We start from the raw sequence: 21,235 nt of genomic DNA, 5'->3' as shown, positions 1-21,235 counted from the left end.
GACTGCTGCAGCTCTGTTAGTTGACCCTAAATTGTTTCCCTGTTTGCTTCATGTATCTTTTATTTAGCGTAACCCTTCAGAGCAGAGGCGTCCAGACTTACGATCGTTCAATGAAAACTGCCCTCAAACATGGAGGGAATCTGTGTCCAATTACAAGGCAGGGCAAATGTCAATAGATCCAACAGATGTCACCCACTTATGCTTATTTCCCCTTTAGAAGCATTGATTTAAAAGCGTAATCGTTTCAGACTTAGGTAGCTTTACGTACAAAAATGTTTTCCTTTCAACATTACTGTTAGATCAGGCAGCCATTCCCTTTCATCTTAAAGATAAAAACAAACCGAGGCGCTCCAAGTGAGGCAGATCTGCACAAAGCTTCAGGAATCTAATAATAGTTTGATGACATAAAAACCCAGAGAAAATAAAAGAATTAAATATGAAAAGATTTCCTTATTCAAAAGGGTTTAGCAGGTTTGTTTAGAGCTTTAATAAGTTGTTTTTCAAACTTCTTCTTCTTTTCTTTCATGAGTCATTGTTGTAATTGGCTTCATTAATAAAGCTTTCATGCTGTCATTTCTGTTTGGGTTTCGTCCTCTAAAGCCTTTCTGGCTGCTGGAAAATATTGTGAAAATTAATCAATTTGGCAGACAATTATGGTTGAGTTAAAATCCGTGGATGAAAAATAAAAACCTCCTCAAACCGTGAAAAGGAGCGTTTGAAACGTCAGACATTTTTTATCACTATCCCCATGGAAACACGCCGTTTTTAAAAGAGTTGTTTATGATTTTCTACTATTTTAACGTTAACTACTTTGTTCAAGTAACAAATCCAACATAAACCTTTTCCCAGAACTGAAAGGTAGTAATTGATTTAGCCGTGGTTCCCGTCGATCATCTGCTAACGCTAAAGCTGCTTATTTATGCAGAAATCAATACATCATGTTAGAATGAGCTCTAAACGCCCAGAAGTCGTGCAGCTACATGATTTTATACGTTGGAGAAGAAAACTGTAGCTTAAATCCACCGTTAGCATTGTTAGCCTTGGCGCTAACTCAACAATCAGGGCTACAGTAAGCCAGAAGGGCCAATTCTCAGGTTAAACCTTTACATTCATATTCTTAGAAAAACGTTAAAAAGTTTCTGTATTTCTGCTGCATCTTATGCCTAAAATGTTTATTTTATTTTTATCAGAAAGGATCAAACAGAGTTATTTTATTCTTATATCTGATTTTAAACTAATTATACAAATTTTACTTATTTTATTTTGTCTTTTTATATTTTATTTTGCTCTAGGGATCCTATAATCTTATTTTTCTCTCTTCTGTAAACTGTTGCAACGCAAGAAAATATTTGAACATGAGGAATTAATGAAGCTATTCTGATTACTTTGTTTTATTAATCTGTTTTTTTATATTAAGCTACCTAAAATTAATTTAATTTAAATATGTTTTACTGAAAAAACTTTATAAATTTTAAATACATGCTGTTATCTTTTCATGATATATTTATCGGTTTAACAACCTAAAAACTGACAAATATTTGACGTATCTAAAGATTTCATCAGTATAACCCAATTAATTTGATTTAGGGATAAAAATGTGTTTTAATTTAACACATTTCTTTGCCCAAGTATATTTATTAAGAAAATTTAAAAAAAGCAAACTGTTCTAACGACTTCATTGGTTAAATAAAGCAGTTTATCAGTGTAAGTAAAGAGCAACATCACTCAGTTTTTGCATTTATATTCCAACATGTTTAACATTTATAAAAGTGTTAAGTTTGTATTTATAAGTAAACACTAACTAAAGCAAAGGACTTAAAGATGTTGAGGTTTAATGGAGGGTTATGATAAAACAGGGCTTTGCTCTTTAGGTGAATTAAACCTTCAGGAAGATGGAAGAAAAAAAAAACAGGAATTTATTTTAAATATTTTCCTGCTCTAACACTAAAATCCAAGAATCACAGCGACCAATGATGAGTCTTTGCTGGACATTTATTATCATTGAAGCTACAATAAACACACGACGACACACCAGAAAGCGTTTGCAAAGAAGACTTTTAAGAAATGGTAGAAAAGTTCCACAGCAGTATGAAAAGTTTGACGGAAACAGTGTTTGGCACCCAGAAAAAAAGCGGATTTCTTTAGAAAGTCGAGCGACAAACGCGTCGAGGCGACTTTTCATGTCCGATCCTTTTCTTCTTGCATCTCGAGCATCTTTTATTTTTCATAAATATACACTTGATTTCAGCTTTGCTGCAGTCACTTGCACTTTAAAGGTGTTTATTTCAACAGACTGAACAAAACATCAAACTATTTTTTTGTGTGTCTTTTTTTAAGACATGAGGACAGCTTTGAAAAAATGTTTTTAAAAGCCTTGGGGTGAGATAGCTCTTCCTCTTAGCATGCAAGGCACAACTGCCTTATTATTAACTGTCAATCAAGCAGGTTTTTTTCTACTCCTCTCAGGTGAACACAATAAGATTCATTGTGGAGAGAAGCTAGTTCAAATGTCGTACTGTAGCACACAGAAACAAAAAGCTTGTTGGGGATGAGAACTCTACAAACATGCTTTCTCACTACGGCGCTGGCTTCCTCTTTCAGCTGGAGAAGTTTTACATGCTCAGCTTGGTTGGCTTTAGTGCAGGAATGCATGCAAGTGTTGTGATCAGCCCCCCCCCTAAAAAAAAACCAAACATGTGATGTGTGTGATGCAGTGAGCGGGCAGAAAGAAAGGAGCAGAGCGGACGTTACTGGATTACAAAATGCTGGAAGAATGCTCCATTCCCTGCATGCGTCAGGGTCCGTATCCAGCGCCACCAAAGGTGGTCCAGATTCACTCCACGGAAACCGGAACCTTTAGGTGGCGTTGTGGAAAAGGATGGGCTTGACCATGCCTGAGAGGATCTTGGGCACGTGAACGCTGACGATTTCGGAAATCATTTCTGGGAAGTTGACCTGCATATGCAGAGACTTGGCTTGGATGAAGAGGTCATAGGTGAACTGATGCAGCTTTCTCACAACCTGAGAGGAAGAGAGAGGAACATTAGCACACAGCGAAAAAAGAGTCGACATTCTGGGCTCTGGTGGAAAAAAAAAGAGAGCTTGAACTGTGAGACCTTCATCAGTTCTGCTCCTCTGCCTCCTCCCTGGCTGCTCTCCAGCTCATGACACACATAGTGGAGCATTTAAGGGACAAAACCTCCCTCTGTAGGAGAGATCTGATCCTCTCCGGGTTACACCCCGATCAATGACCTCAAAGGAGTTTGTCTTCTGGCAGTTAATTGTTTTCACTCAAGTTCTCCACCTTCCTCAGGAGGAACGTGGTCCAGCTGCTCCCCCTAGTGGTGGAACAGGTGGAACTCATTTAAAAACTGTTCAGTTTAAGGCATTAGTGGGAAATTCCAGATCCTGTCAGACCAGCATACCCACACATAAGGGTGGAACTTTGTAATGAAAGTTGGTGGGGGCGCTCTAAGGGTGGGGGCAGGGTGGGGGCGCTCTGAGGGTGGGGGCAGGGTGGGGGCGCTCTGAGGGTGGTGGCGCTCTAAGGGTGGTAGCAGGGTGGGGGCTGATGGATCTACAGTTACTCCACCTGAACACTTACATTAGGTTTTTGTAATTTCAAAAAATAAGCTCAAACATCCATTTATCAAATTCTTTCCTGTTGTTTAGAACACAAGAGAACCACAATACACTGATATTTATACTTATAGATGATAGATGCCTTATAGTGCAGTTTTTATATATATATCTAAAAAGGCCCCAAAACATAATGTATAAAAAAATAAAATAACGAATAACAGTCGATTCCGATGCCAAATTCGATAAGTCATGCATCCCTAGAAGTACAATTTCAATTCCATCCATCCAGAAAAATGTGGATATGCTGCATTTAAAATGTAGCATAGCATCTTTTTTTTTCTTGTAAACTCTCTGGTAAACTTGGAGAAATATTTTGTGTGTTGCATATCCCAGTAAATCTGTTTCACCTTTAAATCTGCAGCTCTCTCTGCTTCTCTCTGTTTAAAAAGATTAATGAACCTCTTTACTAATATAATGATGCCAGAAACAACATTTTAATATATGTAGAAGCTCTGCAGTCTGATTCTGTCTGTTTAATAAGAAAACTTGTTCATTTTAACCTGGAACTGGGAGTCATGGTCCTCTGAGAAGCCCAAATTGTTTTAACTAGAAGAACATAGTCAATAAGCATGTGCAAGATGTCAGATTTGCAGACGTCCGGCACTCTAATTTGAAAGAAGTCTACTAGGCTAGTTTATTTATGCGTGATATGATTAACCAAAAGTCGTAGATGAAGGTAAACAAACTTAGCAGAAAATTATACCAAAAGTCAAGTAGGCCAGTTTATTTATGAGTGATGTAATAAACAAACGGTTTTAGTTTGAGGTAAACTGGATTTAAAGCTAAACTGCTTGAAACACAGACAGCCTTACTTTCTTTGTTTGCTACTTCACACCAACATAGCAGCTAACATCGTCATAAACTGGTTCAATCTGGAAAACTCACACGGAAAGAAAAGACAATTAGAAGAAATGTATACAATGACTTTAGTCTTTGGCGCTCAGACCTCGGCAGAAAACATAGCGATGAATTTTGATAGATATGAATGAAAAGGAGTAAAGAACAGGGCTGTTTCCCCCCCAGGCCTGAAACTGGTGGTGGAGTGGAGATAGATGGAGTTGGTCAGTCTGTAGACTGCTGGTTGGAGAGACGGTCTGCTGAGCTTTATGGGGAGATCCAGTGGACTGCGTGACCTGATACTAGAGCTTCACTTCCTGGAAGATGGAAGTCCAGCTGGATAACACAGGTTGAGAGAACCTGTCCATGATGAGCAAGCATGGCGCGACAGTGGAGAGGAAAAACTCCCTGTTTGGAAGAAACCTCTGGCAGAACCAGGCTCAACATGGCGGTCTTCTGCCGGACCGGTTGAGATGAGGCAGGGAACGCAGTAAGAGTCCTGGAGGAATGATGCTCTGATGAAGCGGGGGGGGGGGGGGGGGGGGGGGACAGGGTCATCTGAATGATGTCACAGCGCAACCACCGCCTGCTAATTAGGTAGCAGACAAGTTGCTGAGACTTTGACTTAGACAGATTTATTTTGTCATTTTGTATACACAAGTGTAAACAAAAAAAAATTGTTTCTAACAGCTCTTTAGACAATTTCATTTTTTAAAGTGCATCCTTGATCAAGTGAGCAACAGTTGTTGCTGAGTTGCAGATCGGAGGCCTTTAAGATGAACTCTGGATGCTGATTGGCTGTCGTGGCGGTGTGGTTCAAAGCTGATTGGCTGAATGACTGGTGGATGAAGGCGAGTAATCAGTTTATTCAGTTCAACTTCAGCCTAGGCTCCATTTAACTGTAAGCTGATCTTGGCAGAAGGATCTGCAAATGTTGGTTAAAATCTTCTTTTCTGCATGCGCCCATGCAATTACTATGGGTATGCGGGTCTGACTGGGTATGCTGATCTGACAGACCATCCCCCAACTTTTAGATGTGCCTTTGGTTCAGCACACCTGAATCCAGTAATGAGATGACTGAGAGGACTCTGGCGTAACTGACTGCATGCTGAGGAGGTCAAACAGCCATTAGATTCAGGTGTGTTGGACCAAAGGTTAGATTTAAAAGTTGCAGGATACCGACCACCAGGAACTGGACTTGCCCACCCCTGCTTTAAGGAGCTGCTGATGTATTATTATCTTTTAAAAAATAAAAAGACACACAGTGAGGATCAGTCCATTTCATAACTATAGGTGATTTCTAAGCTTATTTTGAGACTGAAAATATTTACTTTTCCTAAACATGACTCCATTCTGAGGCACTCCCTCGGGTTGTAACGACAAACACTGGAGCGATAAATTTCAGCAGAAAGAAAGCTCACAGCCTGCCTGACATGTCTGCATGATAAACAAGCTTTCAGCGCTGATTTATTTCAGCTTTTACTGATGGAATTCATCTTGGAGGCAAACGTGCCCAGATGTTTTCAGGAAAGACAGAGAAAGAGGAATGATGGCAGAGGATGAAGAGACAGTGACCCCTTCAATCTGGCAACACGTTCTGCAGGTTTCCAGGTCTCTGACTAGTCAGACCTGCCGTCTCAGACTGCAGGGAATGTAAAGATATTCTGTGTAATTTATGGCTTTTAGAAGCCAAACGTCTGCGGCTAATTTTCCTCAGTCAGTCTGGTCTGCCAGGGGGGAAAATAACAGTTCTTGGGAGGTGTTTAACTATCCAGAGCTCCAACTGCTGATAACTATGTTTCATATATATATATATATATATATATATATATATATATATATATATATATATATATATATATATATATATATATATATATATATATATATATATATATATATATATATATATATATATATATATATATACATGCAGCAGATTCCAGGTAAAACATCTGAGGTCTCTGTCCAGAAGAGCGCAGTCCTAGGAACAGCTAATACTGCGCAGAACCCTCAAACTCCCAGGCCTCTGGTAGAGGACCCCAGCTTGAGGATGACACATACAACCCCACGAGGGGTGAGAAACAGTGTTTATATATATATATATATATATATATATATATATATACAGGTGCTGGTCATAAAATTAGAATATCATGAAAAAGTAGATTGATTTCAGTAATTCCATTTAAAAAGTGAAACTTGTATATTATATTCATACATTACATACAAACTCATATATTTCAGATGTTTATTTTGTTTAATTTTGATGATTACAAATGACAACAAATAAAAATCCCAAATTCATCATATCAGAAAATTAGAATATTACTGAAGACCAATAAAAACAAAGGATTTATAGAAATGTTGGCCAACTGAAAAGTATGAACATGAAAAGTATGAGCATGTACAGCACTCAGTATTTAGTTGGGCCTCCTTTGGCCTGTATTACTGCAGCAATGCGGCGTGGCATGGAGTCGATCAGTCTGTGGCACTGCTCAGGTGTTATGATAGCCCAGGTTGCTCTAATAGTGGCTTTTAGCTCTTCTGAATTGTTGGGTCTGGTGTATTGCATCTTCTTCTTCACAATACCCCATAGATTTTCTATGGGGTTAAGGTCAGGAGAGTTTGCTGGCCAATTAAGAACAGGGATACCATGGTCCTTCAACCAGGTACTGGTAGCTTTGGCACTGTGTGCAGGTGCCAAGTCCTGTTGGAAAATGAAATCTGCATCTCCAAAAAGTTGGTCAGCTGCAGGAAGCATGAAGTGCTCTAAAACTTCCTGGTATGTGGCTGCGTTGACCCTGGACCTCAGAAAACACAATGGACCAACACCAGCAGATGACATGGCACCCCAAACCATCACTGACTGTGGAAACTTTACACTGGACTTCAAGCAACGTGGATGAAGTGCCTCTCTTCTTTTCCTCCAGACTCTGGGACCTTGATTTCCAAAGGAAATGCAAAATTTACTTTCATCAGAGAACATGACTTTGGACCACTCACCAGCAGTCCAGTCCTGTTTCTCTTTAGCCCAGGCAAGACGCTTCTGACGCTGTCTGTGGTTCAAGAGTGGCTTGACACAAGGAATGCGACAGCAGAAACCCATGTCTTTCATACGTCTGTGTGTGGTGGTTCTTGAAGCACTCACTCCAGCTGCAGTCCACTCTTTGTGAATCTCCCCCACATTTTTGAATGGGTTTTGTTTCACAATCCTCTCCAGGGTGCGGTTATCTCTCTTGCTTGTACACTTTTTTCGACCACATCTTTTCCTTCCCTTCGCCTCTCTATTAATGTGCTTGGACACTGAGCTCTGTGAACAGCCAGCCTCTTTAGCGATGACCTTTTGTGTCTTGCCCTCCTTGTGCAAGGTGTCGATGGTCGTCTTTTGGACAACTGTCAAGTCAGCAGTCTTCCCCATGATTGTGTAGCCTATAGAACTAGACTGAAAGACCATTTAAAGGCTTTTGCAGGTGGTTTGAGTTAATTAGCTGATTAGAGTGTGGCACCAGGGGCCATCAATTTTGAACCTTTTCACAATATTCTAATTTTCTGATATGATGAATTTGAGATTTTCATTTGTTGTCATTTGTAATCATCAAAATTAAACAAAATAAACATCTGAAATATATGAGTTTGTATGTAATGTATGAATATAATATACAAGTTTCACTTTTTAAATGGAATTACTGAAATCAATCTACTTTTTCATGATATTCTAATTTTATGACCAGCACCTGTATATATATATATATATATATATATATATATATATATATATATATATATATATATATATATATATATATATAAACTAGGGATGCACGATATTGGGATTTTGGCCGATATCCGATATGCCGATATCTTAAAACTCATGCAGCCGATAACTGATATCGATACCGATGTTAAAGCTGGACAAAAATAAGTAGTCATTGAAAATAGCAGTTTTATTATCCATTTCTGACACTTTGAAAAATAATATACTCAAATATATTTTCATATGCTGATATCAAATTGATTTTTAAAAACACGGTATCGATCTATTTTACTTTTTCTCTAGAAATTTCATCGTTCTGTTACAAACTCTCGTGATATTTTGCAAATTCTTTTGAGATTTTGTTAGTAAAATAGATCGATACCGCGTCAATATATCAACATATAAAAATATGGCAACATTTGGTGAGTTTTCGGGGGATTTCGTAGCATAACGATGACATATAGCAATATTTCATTAGTAAAAGAGATTGATATGGTGTTTTTAAATGGCAATATATCAGCATATGAAGATATTGGGATATTTTAATGGATCAATATTTTTACCCTCGTCTTTAGAAGTTTTTAAGTCTGTAAAAAATAAGTTTTTGAGGAAGAAGAAGAAGTAGTATTTTATTTTATTTTTTTAGACATTAGAAGGCCGATACCGATACCGATAATATATTATATATATATATATATATATATATATATATATATATATATATATATATATATATATATAAATATACACTGTTGAAGATTCTGAGTCATCCAGGTCATTCCAAAGAATGAGGTTTGAAGACATTTCTCTTCCCATCCAGGAAGTTTTTTCAATTTTAAAATTTGTATATATTTTTTTTTTTAACTCAAGAGGATCCCAGAACATTTCAAAGCAAACAGACCCTGAAACAGAGACTAGTTCATCCTAAAGACCTAATCTGAGCAGAGTGTCTGCAGGTCAATGCAGGGAGGAACGATCTGATCTTTATATTGGAGAAACCAAACAACCTCTCCAGAGACGCATGGCCCAACACAGAAGAGCGCCCTCCTCTGGACAGACTCTGCGCTACATCTACACCTTCTCAGATTTCAGCTTTCAAAAACCTCCAATGCTGTGATAGAGTTGATTCCTTCCCGCTATCATCGCAGCTCCAACCTCTTTACATGAGAGCAGAAGACCTCCCCTGTTCAGCCAGGCCAACTATTCCCCCTAACGACCCCCCTTTCAGAGACATAGACAGGTATGGGGCATTGCAGGCTAACAAAGAAGCCAAACGACCCCCATTCCAAAGGGGGGGACCCGTTCATCCGTTTCTATTTGCATGTTTTCTAAACTAAAACCAGGCTTTGTTGGGCTGCTGATAAAACCTGGAACTAAACGCTATTTCTGACATTTTGGATTGAAAAATCTTCCTGGATGGAAGAGAAACGTCTTCAAACTTGGAAACAAAGTCCAGCGGATTGATTTCTTTTTTGGAATATACATAAATACACATATTTGTTACTGCTATAACTTTTAAAGCTAACCCAACATTTTTCATACTTCTTTGAACAATATTTACATGTTTCTCCTGTAACTATTAAATGTTTAATGTATTCTAACATTCTTTTCTTTTACAAAGAAGCTTATAGGAGTGAATGAAATATCTATCTGAAAAGTTTATTTCTATATGATGCCACCAAATGAAATCCAGTGGAACCAAATTTCCCAGAAGTTCCTTGAAAACTGAATTTATTTTACACATGATGTGTTTCTGGGAAAGATGTTAAAAACGTCTAAAACTAAAAGAAAGAAAAAAACTAGAAACAATACTTAATGATTTGGCCTATAAAAGGAGCAGCGGATGAAAAATATGAAAAGTCATCTTATCTCAATATGACTAAAACTCAGTCTAAAAGTCTACCACCTTAAATTTTGAATCATGGTAAAAACAAACTGGAATGTAAAAAAAGAAATAAGTCCAATTAACCTTCAGTGAAAGTTTCTGTGCCACAGCGGATTTTTTTTCAGCATTAGACTCTTAATAGAAGGGCCCTAACAGGGGCCAGGACCGGTTCTACAGGGGCACTGGCTCCTGTTGGCCCCTGTCTGGGTACACCCATGCCAATTTGAAAAAAAAAAAATCTGTATTAAAACGGGAAGAGAAAAACTGGCCTGATGATTGTGTTCTCTTTAATTAGACGGTTCTGCTGGAGGTTTCTTCCTGTTCAAAGGGAGTTTTTCCTCTCCACTGTCGCTACAAGCATGCTTAGTGTGAGGGATTGCTGAAGAGTCAATGAGTCGATGCAATCAGCTGGTTTTCCTTAGATAGAAAACTTTGAATCAATCTGACTGGATGATCTGGTGAACTGGAAAGTGACCTGAGATGACATGATGTGAATTGGAGCTATAGAAATAAACTGAATAGAATTTAATTAAAAGATAGTTTAAAAAGTTTTTTTTTTAAGCAAAGTTCCTGCAGACTTCCCAAAAAGAGGGAGACTGTAAATAGATGTATTACAGAGTCTGGGAACAACTGAGAGCTTTAGGTCTAAAGATCTTAGAAATCTACTGGAGTGATGCGGCTGTAAACGCGAAGATGCTTCAGAACGTTTAGACGTTTCCAAACTATGAGTCAAAAAACAGAGTTAAGACAAACTGGGCGGATCGCAGAGACCATCATCGTCACAGAGGAGACGTGGTTGGAAAACAAGTTCATATGACATCAGAAATATCTGTTATATTTAAGGAGGATTTCTTGAATTCCTGAATTTCACAAATCAATTCATTTCAAGTTGATTCATTTTCATTTCATTTAACATGACAAAATGAATAATTTAAACAGATTCAAACCACGGGGAAGCTGCTGAAATAAAGTGGAAACTCACTTTGATTCCTTTAACTGTCAAAAACAAAGTTTTGGTGTAAATGTTGAAAAATTGAACAACTGAAATAATTAATATTGGGCCATTCAAAAATCGATTCAAAGACATTTGGTTTGATGAACCCAGAGGGAGCCATGGTGAACTATAGAGCTGTGTCGCCTTAATAAAGCTCTGATGGCTGAGTGAGATTAACGATGCGAGCGGATGAAGAAAGTCATGTGATTTATTGGGTTCCAGTGAGCTGAAACGGAGCAGGAAGTGATGCTCTCATCACCAGCATGTGGATTTAGTGCTATGATCTGCAGAAGGTCTGGCCTATGCTCAGCAACATGATAAACCCAACAAATTAGATCACATGATTAGATCACCTTCATATGTAGAAGAAAAAGGTTATTTCTGCAAAGTGTTTCTTCCTCACAGCAATATTCAAATATTCCAGTGTTAGGAAACCCTTAGCTTATATTACACTAGACTGGTTCATGAAGGATGAAACATCAACACCTTTTAAAATCACAGGAAGTTACAGGAGATGAAAATACATCCCATCATTTATGCAACTCCAAATGAAAATTAATATTACCTTAATTTTTTTAAATTACATATGGAGTAAATTTTGTTCCATTAATGTTGGAAGCAAATCTTATGTTTTGTTAGTTGGAAAAATTAAATAAAACATTTAAAGGAGAAGTTGCTGATATTCAGAATCCAAACGTCTGAAAGTTCTTTAAATCTGAAATGATTCCATCCTGTTCAATAAATGATCAGTGTTTTTAATTCAGAGTAATTTTCATGTGAATGTGCTTTACTGGAGGCATCCATGTTTGTCAAAGAACACTACTGCCACCTACTGGTTAGTGACGTCACGGTGCGGTATCGGCTGTTGATCAAGTCCCAGTGCTGTATCTGGTGTTTGTCACAACGCGCTATTATCCAAGTCATCTTGAAAACATTCTTCTTCCAAATGTCGGCTACATATTAAGGGTTTTTTCTCTGGCCAGAAGTTCGATGGCAAATCCTCCCTCTTCAAGTTGGCGATCCAACGACCAACCCGTCCGTGGAGGATCAGGAATCAGAAAGGTGGAATAACTCTTTTTTTTCACTTTTACCCGATGTATTCCAGCATCCAGCTGCCATGCACGTGGGCATTGTCAGTTTCACTATAGTTCTGGTGAATTTCAATGGTGAAGTCCTCTGGAAATCTTCAATAATTGTTGTTGATTGCAGATGTGTCTAGTAGTTCCCATTGATTTAGCTTGGAAAGCGGGGAGAATGGCGCTAGGCTTACCGCAACGTGACGTCACTGCTGGAAGATGGCAGGAGGGAGGGGCTACTATATTTGGGCAAAAATGGCCGCTCCCAGACTCGGTGATCGCAACGAAAATTGCTTTTATTTTTTTTATTAATTAATACTAAATTCATGAAATAACTGCTCGCATATTAGTTTTAGGTATAAACAATGATCCACTGATTATTCCTCGCTGACCAGACTTCTCCTTTTATGTTAAGTTTGCTGTTTTATTCGATTCCTTTTATACATTTCTCTTTTTCCGATTGAGTTTTACTAAACGCATCATATTCTCCTCACTTCTATGGGTTTCACTCCTTAGCGAGGATGGAAGACCAACTTCAGCAGCATTTCTATTGGTCAATATGTGCGTCAAGAGTGAGAGTTTTTATGGCGCATGATGCGAAGGAAACACAGTTTGACAAACACATTTTGAAATATAAAATTTGTTAAAACTTTTTGAGAAAATAAAACCTGAAAAAATAAAACTTGAAAGGAAAAAAAAAAAAAAAAGATAAAATATGAGAAACCAATAAAATTCTTTTTTTATTGCTTTTTCCTATGATTCTTTATAAACTTTTTCTTAAATTTCCATCTACAAAACATGCTCTTTGACTGCAGCAATGGTGGAACAAAATACCCTACTCTAGAGCAGAGGTCATGGATTAGCGGACCGCAGTCCGGATCTGGATCCGTACCCACCTGCTGGCTAATCTGGACCCAAACGGATTAAAAACATTTATAAATTACCGCATGTTGTCCGACGACGGTGTCTAATTTCACTTGCGCCTCTTCTCCTGTTAATACGGTAAAGCCCTGGGGAGCGTCCGGCTCCAGGCTGCACGTGATCCCAATGAGCCAATGAGCTGTCAGTCTGGGTTGCTGCTGCTGCTACTTTTAGACACCGCTATAAACCAAACTGAACAATTGTTGTTCTTTACTTAAAACACTTGTACTACTTTAAAAAAAAAAATCTATTTTTTTTTATTTAAAAAGTCAATGTATAACATGGATGCATAAACACCTCATTTTATTTCAGTGTTAAATTCTGTTTAAAGTAACAGATTATAATTAAAAATGTCTCTGGACCTTCACTGGTTGATGATTTTTTTTTTATTCGGACCGCGCTGATTTTTTATTGGTTACCGCTGATCTAAAGGATGTAAAATGTAAAGTAAAGGTTATATATTAGAGGTTTCATTTGGATGGATGAGTATAAAGAATTTTTTAATGTGATAAAATGTGAAAACATTTGACAGCTAATAAAGTGAAACTAAGCAGTAAAATATCCACATCCAGTAGTGACACCCTGTAACCAGCAGGGGGCACCAGAGCAAAGGAAATGAAAATGAGTTACTTTTTATATTTAAACAGAATATCTGAGCAACAATGTTTAGCTGGGAGCCAAAATCAGTGTTTGTCTTCTAAGATCTAATAAACGTTCTTCTGAAGTGGACCATTGATATTACACTAATCTAACGCTTCAGAATCTCATGAGGAGGAAGAGGAGGTGGGTTACAGAGGCTCATATATTACCGACTGGAGGTAGTCCAGCAGCTGCGTGAGCTGAAACAGCCTCTGCGTCCGGGTGGTCTCGCCGTGGTGGCTCGCCAAGCGGTCCAGCTCCTTGATGTAGGAGGTCCGCAGTTCGTCAAAACAGCGCTGGCTCCTCAGGCCCTCCACTGGCACTGTGACCACGAAGCCAGAACACAACAATAACTCTCAGACTTTATCCCTTCCCATCAACTCAGGCCATGCAGGCCGCTCTCCATTCAAGCCATATTTCACTTTGCATGTTGGGGGGGGGTGACTCACGGATGCTGAAGAGGACCAGGGCTTTCATGCAGAGGAACTCCTCCTCAGTAACCTCCAGCTTGCAGAACTTCTGGGCGAGTAGCTTCATCCTCACACAGTGTTCGTACATGCTGGACACTTGCATACGCTGACTGGGAAGGAAGTTGGGAACAAAAAGAAAAAAAAAATTTAACGACATGGGAGAGTTAGAGAAGGCAGGAGAGAGCTCGAATACAAGGTGTGACAATAGCAGAAGTGTGAAGCCAGGAGATGTTCTGACAGAAACATACAGAGAGGAGGAAGAGGATTAATAGTTGCTGCAACGAGAAAGGAGGAGGAAGGAGAAAGCGCAGCAGGGGTGAGAGAAAAATGAGTTAGATGGATAATGGAAAAGAAAGATGGCAGATAGGCAGAGAGAAATGAGGGTCAGCTATACGGGCAGGCGTATCCATTAACCACGCTGGTCACAGCCATCACTGTAGGAGTGACGGGGCTAAAGCACAGAGAACGACTGGTTTGCTAATGTAACAAAATACCCAAAAAATGGAAACGGACACAACTGGCTGTAGGTGATCTTAGCAAAGAGGGAGCCACACTGAAGCTATAGAACATACTGGAACTTCTATTCACTTATATGTGACAGAACAACACAAAATATGGACTAAGAGAGAAGAACAACAAAACTGATCTATAGTCTGCAGGTTTACTAGTGGTTCCTAGAATTTCTAAAAGTAGAATGGGAGGCAGATCTTTTAGTTCTCAGGCTCCTCTCCTGTGGAACCAACTACCAGTTTTAGTCCGTGAGGCAGACACCCTGTCTACTTTTAAGGCTAGGCTTAAAACTTTCCTTTTTGATAAAGCTTCTAGTTAGAGTGGCTCAGGTTATCCTGATCTATCTCTATAGTTCTGCTGCTATACAGGTGCTGGTCATAAAATTAGAATATCATGAAAAAGTAGATTGATTTCAGTAATTCCATTTAAAAAGTGAAACTTGTATATTATATTCATACATTACATACAAACTCATATATTTCAGATGTTTATTTTGTTTAATTTTGATGATTACAAATGACAACAAATGAAAATCTCAAATTCATCATATCAGAAAATTAGAATATTGCTGAAGACCAATAAAAACAAAGGATTTATAGAAATGTTGGCCAACTGAAAAGTATGAACATGAAAAGTATGAGCATGTACAGCACTCAGTATTTAGTTGGGCCTCCTTTGGCCTGTATTACTGCAGCAATGCGGCGTGGCATGGAGTCGATCAGTCTGTGGCACTGCTCAGGTGTTATGATAGCCCAGGTTGCTCTAATAGTGGCTTTTAGCTCTTCTGAATTGTTGGGTCTGGTGTATTGCATCTTCTTCTTCACAATACCCCATAGATTTTCTATGGGGTTAAGGTCAGGAGAGTTTGCTGGCCAATTAAGAACAGGGATACCATGGTCCTTCAACCAGGTACTGGTAGCTTTGGCACTGTGTGCAGGTGCCAAGTCCTGTTGGAAAATGAAATCTGCATCTCCAAAAAGTTGGTCAGCTGCAGGAAGCATGAAGTGCTCTAAAACTTCCTGGTATGTGGCTGCGTTGACCCTGGACCTCAGAAAACACAATGGACCAACACCAGCAGATGACATGGCACCCCAAACCATCACTGACTGTGGAAACTTTACACTGGACTTCAAGCAACGTGGATGAAGTGCCTCTCTTCTTTTCCTCCAGACTCTGGGACCTTGATTTCCAAAGGAAATGCAAAATTTACTTTCATCAGAGAACATGACTTTGGACCACTCACCAGCAGTCCAGTCCTGTTTCTCTTTAGCCCAGGCAAGACGCTTCTGACGCTGTCTGTGGTTCAAGAGTGGCTTGACACAAGGAATGCGACAGCAGAAACCCATGTCTTTCATACGTCTGTGTGTGGTGGTTCTTGAAGCACTCACTCCAGCTGCAGTCCACTCTTTGTGAATCTCCCCCACATTTTTGAATGGGTTTTGTTTCACAATCCTCTCCAGGGTGCGGTTATCTCTCTTGCTTGTACACTTTTTTCGACCACATCTTTTCCTTCCCTTCGCCTCTCTATTAATGTGCTTGGACACTGAGCTCTGTGAACAGCCAGCCTCTTTAGCGATGACCTTTTGTGTCTTGCCCTCCTTGTGCAAGGTGTCGATGGTCGTCTTTTGGACAACTGTCAAGTCAGCAGTCTTCCCCATGATTGTGTAGCCTATAGAACTAGACTGAAAGACCATTTAAAGGCTTTTGCAGGTGGTTTGAGTTAATTAGCTGATTAGAGTGTGGCACCAGGGGCCATCAATTTTGAACCTTTTCACAATATTCTAATTTTCTGATATGATGAATTTGAGATTTTCATTTTTTTTGTCATTTGTAATCATCAAAATTAAACAAAATAAACATCTGAAATATATGAGTTTGTATGTAATGTATGAATATAATATACAAGTTTCACTTTTTAAATGGAATTACTGAAATCAATCAACTTTTTCATGATATTCTAATTTTATGACCAGCACCTGTAGGCTTAGACTGCAGGAGGACATAGGGACCCCTTTTTCATCATTCTGCTTCATTCTATCTCTATTCTCCCACTCTGCAGAATCTGTTAGTTCAATCTCTAACGTTCTGCTCTCTCTGCTTTTTCTCATAGTAGCTTCATCTGGTCTGTTCCTGTTTGGCTGTGACTCCATCCTGGAGAGAAATATCAGCTGTGCTGCTGCCATCAACACCTTTGTTTCTAGATGTTGGAGCTTGGCCTGTTTTCCAGTGTAGTCCTGTTTCTCTGACTGTGACTAACTGGATGTGCTCTCTTCATCCTCTGACATGGGAGCTGGCTCGGAGCTCGTCTGCCTGGCTGTGTGTTTCCTGGACGGGGCCGCCTGTGGAGCTGGTTGACAGTTGCCTTTTGTATCTATGCTTCTTTTTCTATGTCTGCTTCTGTCTCCTTGAACCCCAGTGGGTCTCAGCAGATGGCCGCTCACACTGAGCCTGGTTCTGCTGGAGGTTTCTTCCTGTTCAAAGGGAGTTTTTCCTCTCCACTGTCGCTACAAGCATGCTTAGTGTGAGGGATTGCTGAAGAGTCAATGAGTCGATGCAATCAGCTGGTTTTCCTTAGATAGAAAACTTTGAACCAATCTGACTGGATGATCTGGTGAACTGGAAAGTGACCTGAGATGACATGATGTGAATTGGAGCTATAGAAATAAACTGAATAGAATCTGTTTTTCAAAATGTTTTACAAATAAATAACTGGAAAAAAACTTCTAAACACCAACAAAGACCTTTACGTTCCTTCACACATCTAAAAACGGAAATATCCCCATAATAGCCTTATCATTCAGATGGAAAGTGACGTTCAGCAGCAGTTTTCCGGCGCTTCCAAATTTGATTTAGAGCAATAAATCTCTGCCACTGATTTCAGTATAAACCTTCTATTGTAGTTTTGCTCACATGCTGAGGGCTGTTGTGCTGCTGGAAGGTGACACTGAGTCTCAGTCTCGTGTCTGACAGGACATTCAGGAAGATGCAGCTGAAGCTCATGAAGCCCAGTTTTGGTCTAGAATGACCAGAAGATGTTGTCCTCATGGCTTATGGACAACTTTAAGAAGGAATTTGAATGGCTAACTTCCAGCAATGTCTTCCTCTCGGCTTCTCTCCATAAAATGAAATGAAAACGAGTCGTTATGAAGCGCATGTCACTGATAGTTGACATTCTATAATTTATGATGTTGTTTTTTAGAGAGCTTTAGTTTCTACATGTTTTGTGCTTCTGGTGTCAGATGCTGTTCATCTGAAAGGATTGCTGCGATTAGATTTTCCTTTATGGTTTATTATGATGCTTAGCAATAGCCACCATAGGGGAGTGGCAGCATAGTGGTTAGGGCATAAAGCTTGGAATCCTGAGGTTCTGAGTTCAAGCCCCACTCCCACAGACTCTGGGTCCCTGAGCAAGACCCTTAACCTTCACTGCTGGATGGGTTAAATTCTATTCAGTTTATTTCTATAGCTCCAATTCACATCATGTCATCTCAGGTCACTTTCCAGTTCACCAGATCATCCAGTCAGATTGATTCAAAGTTTTCTATCTAAGGAAAACCAGCTGATTGCATCGACTCATTGACTCTTCAGCAATCCCTCACACTAAGCATGCTTGTAGCGACAGTGGAGAGGAAAAACTCCCTTTGAACAGGAAGAAACCTCCAGCAGAACCAGGCTCAGTGTGAGCGGCCATCTGCTGAGGCCCACTGGGAGGAGACAGAAGCAGACATAGAAAAAGAAGCATAGATATTAAAGGCAACTGTCAACCAGCTCCACAGGCGGCCCCGTCCAGGAAACACACAGCCAGGCAGACGAGCTTCGAGCCAGCTCCCATGTCAGAGGATGAAGAGAGCACATCCAGTTAGTCACAGTCAGAGAAACAGGACTACACTGGAAAACAGGCCAAGCTCCAACATCTAGAAACAAAGGTGTTGATGGCAGCAGCACAGCTGATATTTCTCTCCAGGATGGAGTCACAGCCAAACAGGAACAGACCAGATGAAGCTACTATGAGAAAAAGCAGAGAGAGCAGAACGTTAGAGATTGAACTAACAGATTCTGCAGAGTGGGAGAATAGAGATAGAATGAAGCAGAATGATGAAAAAGGGGTCCCTATGTCCTCCAGCAGTCTAAGCCTATAGCAGCAGAACTATAGAGATAGCTCAGGATAACCTGAGCCACTCTAACTAGAAGCTTTATCAAAAAGGAAGTTTTAAGTCTAGCCTTAAAAGTAGACAGGGTGTCTGCCTCACGGACTAAAACTGGTAGTTGGTTCCACAGGAGAGGAGCCTGAGAACTAAAAGATCTGCCTCCCATTCTACTTTTAGAAATTCTAGGAACCACTAGTAAACCTGCAGATTGAGAGCGAAGTGCTCTGTTAGGAACATCAGGAACAATCAGATCTCTGATATCAGATGGAGCTTGGCCATTTAAGGCTTTATTCTGGATTTAACAGGAAGCCAATGAAGAGAAGCCAGGATAGGAGAGATATGATCTCTCTTTTTCATTTTCATCAGAACTCTGGCTGCAGCATTTTGGATCAGCTGAAGGCTTTTAACTACAGTTTGTGGACTTCCTGATAGTAAAGAATTACAATAGTCCAGCCTTGAAGTAACAAATGCATGGACTAGTTTCTCAGCATCACCCCTGGACAGGATATTTCTAATTTTTGCAATGTTCCTCAGATGAAAGAAGGAAATTCTAGAAACCTCTTTGATCTGGGATTTAAATGACAGGTCCTGATCAAAAATAACACCAAGATTTTTTACTTTATTATCTGAAATCAGTTTAATCCCATCCAAATGAAGTGACTGACTAATCAGCTTCTTTTTCAGAGACTCTGGTCCAAAGACTATAACTTCTGTTTTGTCTGCATTCAGAAGCAGAAAGTTAAGAGTCATCCAGGTTTTTATGTCTTCAGACATGCCTGTAATCTATGTAATGGGTTAGCTTCATCTGGATTTATAGACAGATATAGCTGAGTATCATCAGCATAACAGTGGAAATTAATCCCATGCTGTCTAATAACTCTACCAATTGGGAGCATGTATAAAGTAAAGAGAATTGGTCCTAGCACTGATCCCTGTGGTACTCCACAGGTAACCTTTGAGCATGAGGAAGATCTATCATTAACATGAACAAACTGAATTCGATCAGATAGATAAGATTTAAACCAGTCTAGAGCTGTTCCTTTAATTCCAACAAAATATTCAAGTCTTTCTAAAATAATATTCTGATCAACTGGATCAAATGCAGCACTAAGATCCAACAGGACGAGCACAGATACAAGTCCATTATCTGAGGCCATGAGAATATCATTAGTGACTTTCACCAGAGCTGTTTCAGTGCTATGATGAGCTCTAAAGCCAGACTGAAACTCTTCAAAAAGTTCATTATGGTGGAAGTGATCGCAAACTTGTTTGGCAACTACTTTCTCAAGAATTTTGGATAAGAAAGGAAGATTGGATATAGGTCTATAATTAACCAAGTCATCTGGGTCAAGAGACGGTTTCTTAAGCAGAGGTTTAATTACAGCAACCCTAAAAGCTTTAGGTACATATCCCTGTAACAGAGATAGATTAATCACATCTAAAATGGAGGAGGAGATCAAAGGGAATACCTCCTTAAATAACCTGGTTGGAACTGGATCTAACATACAAGTTGAAGGCTTAGATGAAGACAATAATTTTGCTAATTCAGAAAGTTCAACTGGATCAAAGCAGTCTAAACCCGGTTCAGATTCCATGACTACCTCAGGTACAATCGCGGATAGAGGAGTGCTTATGATCTTATTTTAATAAGATCAATCTTATTTATAAAGAATGGACGGTTCAACAGAGCTATGGCTCTGGGTGAGTTTGACAACTGGATTAAAAAGAAATTTAGGATTATTCTTATTCTCCTCTTTTAATGAGGAGAAGTATGCTGCTCTTGCTTTACAAAGGGTCCTCTTATACAGCAGTTAACTATTTTTCCAGACTAGGAAGGCCTGTGGAGCGATATTTTCTCTCCAGTTTCCTAGCATTTTGCTTTAAAGTGCGCAGCTCTGCATTAAACCAAGGAGCAAGCTTTCTATTTTTAAAGGTTTTCATTTTCAAAGGAGCTGCGTTGTCTAAGGCAATACGCAGAGAACTAGCAACCCCATCAACAAAATCATCAACCTGTGAAGGGGAATAAGCTATAATTTTGCACTCTGCAGCACTGCTCAGCAACATAGAGGAGAGAGAAAGGGAAGCAGATTCTTTAAAATTTATAACTGCACTATCTGATAATAATCTGCTAAAGGGGAACTTTCTTTTTGGGAGGAGAACTCTGATAAAGTAATCCTGATAAAGTAAATGCAGAGAGTGAATTTCTCCAATGAGATCAATAAAGTTCATCCATCCATCAATTTTCTGTCACACTTATCCCAAGTAGGGTAACGGGGTTGCTGGTGCCTATCACAACCATAGCCAGTTGTTTGATTTTTTTTTTTTACAACGCGGAGCAGTTCATTAAAACCTCGAC

The 21,235-nt window shown here is 39.3% G+C and overlaps 1 protein-coding gene across 2 annotated transcripts in view; it reads right to left on the bottom strand.

Annotated features, from left to right (window-relative positions):
* Nucleotides 1-1,974: 1,974 nt before the first annotated feature.
* The window catches only part of LOC119790476 (androgen receptor-like), a 33,592-nt gene continuing 14,331 nt past the window's right edge, over nt 1,975-21,235 (bottom strand). For both annotated transcript variants that reach the window (XM_038296015.1, XM_038296016.1), the window contains 3 exons: nt 14,201-14,331; nt 13,922-14,073; nt 1,975-3,021 (listed from right to left, as the gene is read on the bottom strand). In XM_038296015.1, the coding sequence (XP_038151943.1) occupies nt 2,857-3,021; nt 13,922-14,073; nt 14,201-14,331 (448 nt within the window). In that variant the 3' untranslated portion in view covers nt 1,975-2,856. The remainder of the gene's footprint in view (nt 3,022-13,921; nt 14,074-14,200; nt 14,332-21,235) is intronic.

This window comes from Cyprinodon tularosa, unplaced genomic scaffold, assembly GCF_016077235.1.
Source record: "Cyprinodon tularosa strain WSP-4 unplaced genomic scaffold, ASM1607723v1 ctg365, whole genome shotgun sequence".
NCBI classification, from domain to species: Eukaryota; Metazoa; Chordata; class Actinopteri; order Cyprinodontiformes; family Cyprinodontidae; genus Cyprinodon; species Cyprinodon tularosa.
This window is presented reverse-complemented; position numbering and strand designations above follow the sequence as displayed.